Source organism: Crocodylus porosus, unplaced genomic scaffold (genome assembly GCF_001723895.1).
Source record: "Crocodylus porosus isolate Cpor-Errol unplaced genomic scaffold, CroPor_comp1, whole genome shotgun sequence".
In the NCBI taxonomy this organism is placed as follows: domain Eukaryota; kingdom Metazoa; phylum Chordata; order Crocodylia; family Crocodylidae; genus Crocodylus; species Crocodylus porosus.
This window is the reverse complement of record NW_017728916.1, coordinates 24,619,719-24,626,168: the sequence shown is the minus strand read 5'-3', so window position 1 is coordinate 24,626,168 and position 6,450 is coordinate 24,619,719. Positions and strand designations below refer to the sequence as shown.

General features: G+C 46.7%; 1 protein-coding gene across 2 annotated transcripts in view; it reads right to left on the bottom strand.

Annotated features, from left to right (window-relative positions):
* Nucleotides 1-3,615, bottom strand: part of LOC109311068 (syntaxin-3-like) — a 14,480-nt gene extending 10,865 nt beyond the window's left edge. The window contains exons 1-2 of one of the 2 annotated variants that reach the window (XM_019536495.1): nt 3,395-3,615; nt 600-732 (exon numbers count right to left, since the gene is read on the bottom strand). In XM_019536495.1, the coding sequence (XP_019392040.1) occupies nt 600-667 (68 nt within the window). In that variant the 5' untranslated portion in view covers nt 668-732; nt 3,395-3,615. The remainder of the gene's footprint in view (nt 1-599; nt 733-3,394) is intronic. The other variant, XM_019536496.1, reaches the window with a different exon arrangement.
* Nucleotides 3,616-6,450: the final 2,835 nt, after the last annotated feature.

Genomic DNA, 6,450 nt, shown 5'->3' with positions numbered 1-6,450 from the left:
GGAACAGCCTGCCATCGGAGGTGGTTCAAGCACCTATATTGAACACCTTCAAGAGCAAATTGGATGCTTATCTTGCTGAGATCCTATGACCCCAGCTGACTTCCTGCCCTTTAGGCGGCAGGCTGGACTCAGTGATCTTCCAAGGTCCCTTCCAGCCCTAAAGTCTATGAAAATCTATGAAATCTACCTGGTTTCAGCTTCTCTGAAAGGGAAGAAGCTGAAATTAGAAGCTCAGCCTAGAATTAGGGCCTCCCAGTTGCATTTTATCCTCAGTGATGCTGGCATGAGTGGATCCAAGAAAGGAGTGAAGAGGGTGCAGCCACACCCCCTTTGGCTATGTGGTGCGTGCACAGCCTAGTCTGTGCAGGCTTCAGCCAGAGCTTTACCTCTTCAGGGATTTCTCTGAGCTCATCAGCTTGTCGGCACAGGTTCTTGCTGGAGCTTCTGCATGACTCTAGAGACCCCATTTTCCCCCTGCCACTGAATTTGGCACTGGGAAGTGGGGTGGGATAAACAGTGGTGGTGCCAACCAGTTGGTAAACTCAGAGAGCTCCCTGCACATGTGGGGCACGGTCAATGGGGGTGTGTGATCATACCACCTTGCTTCCCTTGAATCCACTGGTGTCAATCCGAAATAAATCTGTCCTCTCTCTCCCAGTGGAGTCATTCCAGATGTAGCTAGGAGCTGAAGCTAGCACATTACATTTGCTCTCGGGGGTAACCAACTTATTTCTGTTAAAGCAAACAAAAGAGAATAGATATTCTAAAAATTCTCCTGCTTTCAGGGCTCCTTGCAGCAGTGCAGGTGACTTGTTCCTTTTTCTTTGCTTTATTTCATAGCACCTTTGTTCTGAACAGAATGTAAATGTCATTGCTCAGCCTGATTTGCATTACTCTCTCCCTTCCCTTACATTTCTGTTTAAATGTCATTTTCTGCTCTCCTTAGCCCCACAATTTCCTTTGCTGCCCCCCACCTCTTCCCCTGGCTGGCATGGCTGATACTGATGGTCTTATTCATTTAATTATGTCCCATGTACTGTATCTATCCCGGACTCTGTATTTACATAACTCAGCTCCTTGAAGAAAACCTTATCCTGTAACTTCAATAGACTGATGAGCTCTCTATTCTTAATGTGGCTCTCGCTTTGTGCTCGGCTCCTGGCTGTCTATAATTGGCCAAACACTCGGAAGTCTGAGAGACTTCTAATGAAAGGGTCACACACTATTTATTTTAGAGATGAAAAGGTTCTTTTCAGAATAGACTTTGCCTTTTTATCTCAAAGTCTTTTTGTTGCTGGCTGGTCTAGCTTTCTGACTAAGTCTCTTGGATTAGTAGCAAGCTCTGAAACCTTTACTCTTTAAGTCTCCCTAGCATGTATCTAACGTAGAGAAATAGACCACTGAGTCTACCAACCCATTTGGCTAGCATGGCTAAGGCACACCACTTTCTGTAGCCAGTGGCCCATGAGGGAATGATGGGGCCTGCATCACATCCTGCCACCTTTGAACTCCCAGCCCAGATGACCAATACCCATTTGCCGCTGGGTCCAATAGAAGTGTCCTGTGTAATGAGTCTGGAGCGAGGCTCAAACGCACCACTGCCAGAGCAAAACATCATAACTGCTCCACCATTGCATTGATTCCCATCCCTGTTAAGACTAAACACCACATCAGACAATTTGTTCCATAAAATAAATCAAACTCCATCTTCAGAGTAGTTATTTTACTTTTGCTACTCTTCTAATTCACAGCCGGTTCCTTACCATTGCACAATTTTTGTCCTATCCCTCATCTTTAACCAATAATTTCCCATGTGGCAACATGTCAGATGCTTTACTGATAACAAAAGATGACAGCTGACAAACTTCTTGTGTCTGGAAAATCAGTTGTCTCATCAAAGATAATGTTAATCTATCACCACTGACTTTTCCTAAATTCATGTTGCATTTTATCCCATTTTTTATTTCCTTGTCTTTATCCAGTCATTCTTCAAAATCTGTTTTTAATACTTGAATACTATTGAGGTCTGACTAGTGAGCCTGTAACTGCCCAGATCTCCATTGTCCTTCTGAAGTGTAGGTACTACATACACACAGGTACACACACATGCTATTGTCCCATCGTACAATACCACCTGGAACTTGAGACTCTTAAAAGTCCTTGCTACCAGACATGCAATGTCACGTGCCAGTTCTTTCATAATTCTGAGATGGGAAATATTCAGTACCCATGGACTGAGAGCACTAAACTAATTGTTTTACTCACACCTTGATTGCAGCAATTTCTATTTCCATATAGCTATCCTGCCTTGCCCCCATGTTCCTCTTCCTCCTAATCATCATTAATGAAAAGTGAAGCAAAGTGTTCATTTAGTTTTCAGGCCATACCTGGATTGATTTTTGTCACTATCCAGTCCATGCTGCATATAGCAGCCCAACTTCTTCTCTTGATCTCTTTCCATTTATATGACCAAAGAACCTTTTGCTCTTTGTTTTATCATCATTGCTCTTTGTCATTGCAACCTTTTCCTCCTTGTTTTATCATCATTGCCAAGATATGACTCAGGGTTGCTTTTGGGAATTCTTACTTTGTCCTTATACTTCTTGAGCTCTGATATAGCCTTCTTTATTGATCAGGATGTTTTTCATTTCACTATTTAGCTAATATTTCCAAATTATACTATATTATGTTCACAAATGTACAGGAATGGCACTGGTATTTGGATCCCAAAAGATAACAGCAGTTCTCAGCTAAATTTCTGCCCATTTTCTATGAAGCCAGTGGAGGCCTCTTTGACATCATGGTCACTATGCTTTAGCGAATGTAGGGATTGAAGTAAGGATGGTTAGGATCTAATCTTTGTTCTGACACTACTTTTATTCTTGATCTTTGGCAAGTTACTTAGCCTCTCAGCATTTTGAAGCTGCAACCTCAGTAAAACAGAGGCTACTACTACATACTCATCCCTGGAAAAGACTTCAAGACCTATAAATGAAAAAATAAAACAAACCCTCTATGTGAAACACAAACAATTACCATTAAGTTCAAATAACTTTGTCTAGCCAGGTTTTGAAAACCCCTAAGGATGGAGCTCTTTTTATCATGCCTACAATTTTCTGGCAACCTTAATTATTGCAATGGGGTGGGGGGGCAGGGAGCCAAATAAAAGGGGCAGTCCACAGTAAAGCCTTTTCCAGCTAACATGTTTTCCTTTTGCTCCTACGGTTTATCTCTGGCCTTCATAATGTTCTCCCACACATGAACCTTACTGGTATTTTTTCTTTCAGTACTTTTTGCAGTTCATCACCCAGGAGGTATTTTCCTTGACCCACAGTCTCCTGTGAATAAATTAAAAATCTTCCAGGCTTTATGTGGTTAATGTAAATACACTTACAGCACTACTCCCTTGGCTCATGTAAGCTTCCAGTCACTGCAATAAATGGTAGAGGACTCCGACACTCCCAACGTGTTTCTCTTTGGCTGTCTTCACTTCACTGACAAATTTTTCTGTACTTTTCTATCTTGACCTGTAACAGAAATTCTTTTACAACTTTCTATTCTTCCTCCCCTCTATCTCCTCCCACTTGGGATCAGGAGAGCTAGATTGTAAAAAGCTCTTACTTTGTGGATTAATAGTTAACTCCAAGATCCCCAAAACAATCAAAGCTGCAGTGAGTCACCTGCTCTGGGAAAGGCAGCAAACAAATCATTTACAGCTGCAGGCTGCTTTGCTGACAACGTGGTGACATCACTGAGAACTGAGATGCCTGATGGCCTAGAAAATATTGCTCCCAAGGTCCTTGGGAATGCAGGAACATGCTTAAAATATCAGGAAAAGAAAAAGTGGGGACTGAGGGAAGAGCAGAATTGTCAACTAACAGAGCAATGAGAACAGCCTCACAGCCTTTTGCTTGATGATTCAACCACTTTCATTTTAAAACTGACTTTGACTTTATTCTTACCAGCTATAAAGGAATATAAATGACGGCAGCCAGATTCCTCAAGGCTATTTCTGAATGAATCTGCCATTTCAATTAGTCCACTACTAAACAACAATGGGTTACAAACTCATTTTGACATGATGTGCACTTCACTGTACGTCATGCATATATACACCCTCTCTGAAGTTGAATGTAAAAGCACTTCCAAAATTAAAGATGAAGTCTTTCTATAGATAGATGTACACTTTAGCTCTGTCTGGGGAGAGGGGGAATGCATGGTGGAACATTGTGGTAGAAGACGTTTTATCAGCATGAGTTTGAAATGACTATATTACTCACAAATGGTGAAGTTGCAAATGAGTTATGCACATCATTGCAAATGACAAATGTATCCCAGGGCTGATGGTTCATTGATCTGAGAACGTGCATCAAATCTGCACAACTGCCCAGGAGGGGCACACTGAGAAGGAGGAAATGTCATAAATCCATTAGCAAAACGAGGAGAGAGATGCTTTCAGAAAAGGCCTGAGTCAGGCACAAGAGAAGAGATTTAGGTTCACCAGCCTGGCTTTACCATCACTGGGAATTCTCAGTCCGGTAGTTTTGTGTGAAGCAAATCACAAATTGAGCTAACTTATCTGATATGAATGGAACAAATAGGCAACCAGGAAATAGGGAATTTATTTCAGGTGGTGGCTGTGTTGTCCACACAGAGGAGGATTCTGAGGATGTAACTGTTGCAAAATCAAAGGGAGAGGCTAGGGACATCCATTAAATATGATGGTTTAACTGATCGGAAACTGGTTTAAACCTGTAACAAAACATAAGTTCAGTGCACAAAACCAGTTTCAAAATGGCCAAAACTGGTTTGAGATAAACCTGGTTGAATATAGTGTCAGACTTAACTGATTGAGCTCAAACCAGTTTATGCAACATCTGTCCCAGACCCCTTACTGGTTTAACTTAAACCAGACTCCCCTAGCATCTTGGCATGCTCTCTGGGCTGGGCTTTCTGCTCCAGCCCAGCAGAGCTGGCCCCGTCCTTCTGCTCCCCAGCCCAAGCAGGGGACAAGCAGGGCTGGGGAACTGGCCAGGCACTGGCCACTCCCCCTCCCCGTCTCACTGGCAGGGACCTGCACATCTCTGTTGGCTGCTCCAGCAGTGGCGCCAGCAGTAGCTCTGAGTGAACTGGCCAGGGAAGGATTTAATTCCCCCCTCAATGTCCCCCCTGCACAGACCTGGACCAGGGTCCACTGAGTGCTCCCCACTCACTGCTGCAATGGTGGGGCCGAGGCCTGGCCAAATGCCAGCCAGTCTGGTCCCTGAGTTGGGGGGGAAGGGAGAAGGATTATTCTCCTCTCTACCCACTCTGCCCCGGGGAACTGCAGTGGGGTCTGCCTGCCCCAACCCCTAACTTGTGGTGCTTGACTTGTGTCTAACTTGTGATGCCTCTGCTTGCCCTGTGCATAGGGCAAGCAGCGGGATAAACCCTCTCCTGCCCTCTCTGCCACATGCCAGAGGGAGGTGGGTATAACCCCTCCCTTGCCTAAGGGGCTCTGCTGGTTGGGCTCTGGATGTGCTCTGGCCCTGCTGCTGGAGCAGCAAGGAGGCAAGACCCTGCTGGGGCTGCAGCCCCTGCCCTGGTGTCCAGGCAGTGTGAGCCACTTCCCAGCAGGGGGTGCATGTGCAGGGGTCAGAGCTGCTGCAGACTGCATGGGGTAGGCAGTGGCACTGGGGCTTGGAGGGGGCCATCACCCCCCAAACCTCCCTAGCGCCGCCGCTGCCACTTGTCTGCAGCAGCTTTCCCTGCCCTGCCCCTACCCACAGCACACTCCCCCACCAGGAAGGGGCTCACAGTCTGGGACACCGTTACAGGCATTGCTGCCCCCCCGTCATGGTGGCTCCCCACTTGCTGCTCTGGGGGCAGGGCCACGGCCCCTTAGGTGGGGGACCAGGAGAGGGGTTATTGCTCCTCTGTCTCTGGGGGGTTCTTAGCGGGGTCTGCCCGCCCTGACCACAACTGCCACCGATCTCAGGGAGTGAGTGGCAGGATAAGCCTGGTTTAACTTAAACCAAAGTCCCCTAACATCCTGGCATGCTCTCTGGCAGCCACCTCTGCCAGACACTGGAGGGAGGGGGTAAAAGCTCCCCTCCATGCACCCCGCCTAAGGGGCCCTGCTGAGCAGGCTTTGGCTGCACCTCAGACACTGGAGTGGTGAGTAAGGAGGGGCTGTGATGGGGGCTGCAGCCCCCTGTCACGGTGCCCAGGGAACATGATCCTCTTTCTGGTGGAGGGGCCACGAGCAGGGGTCAACACTGCTGTGGACTGTGGTAAGTGATGGCACTGGGGCTCAGACGGGGCCATTGCACCCCCCACTCCCAGTACTACTGGCACTGCTCATCTGTGGCAGCATTTCCTGCCCCACCCCTATCCACAGTGTAGCCCCCCTTCCTGGAAAAGGATAGCACTCCCGGACATCATAACAGGGGCTGCTGCCCCTGTCACAGT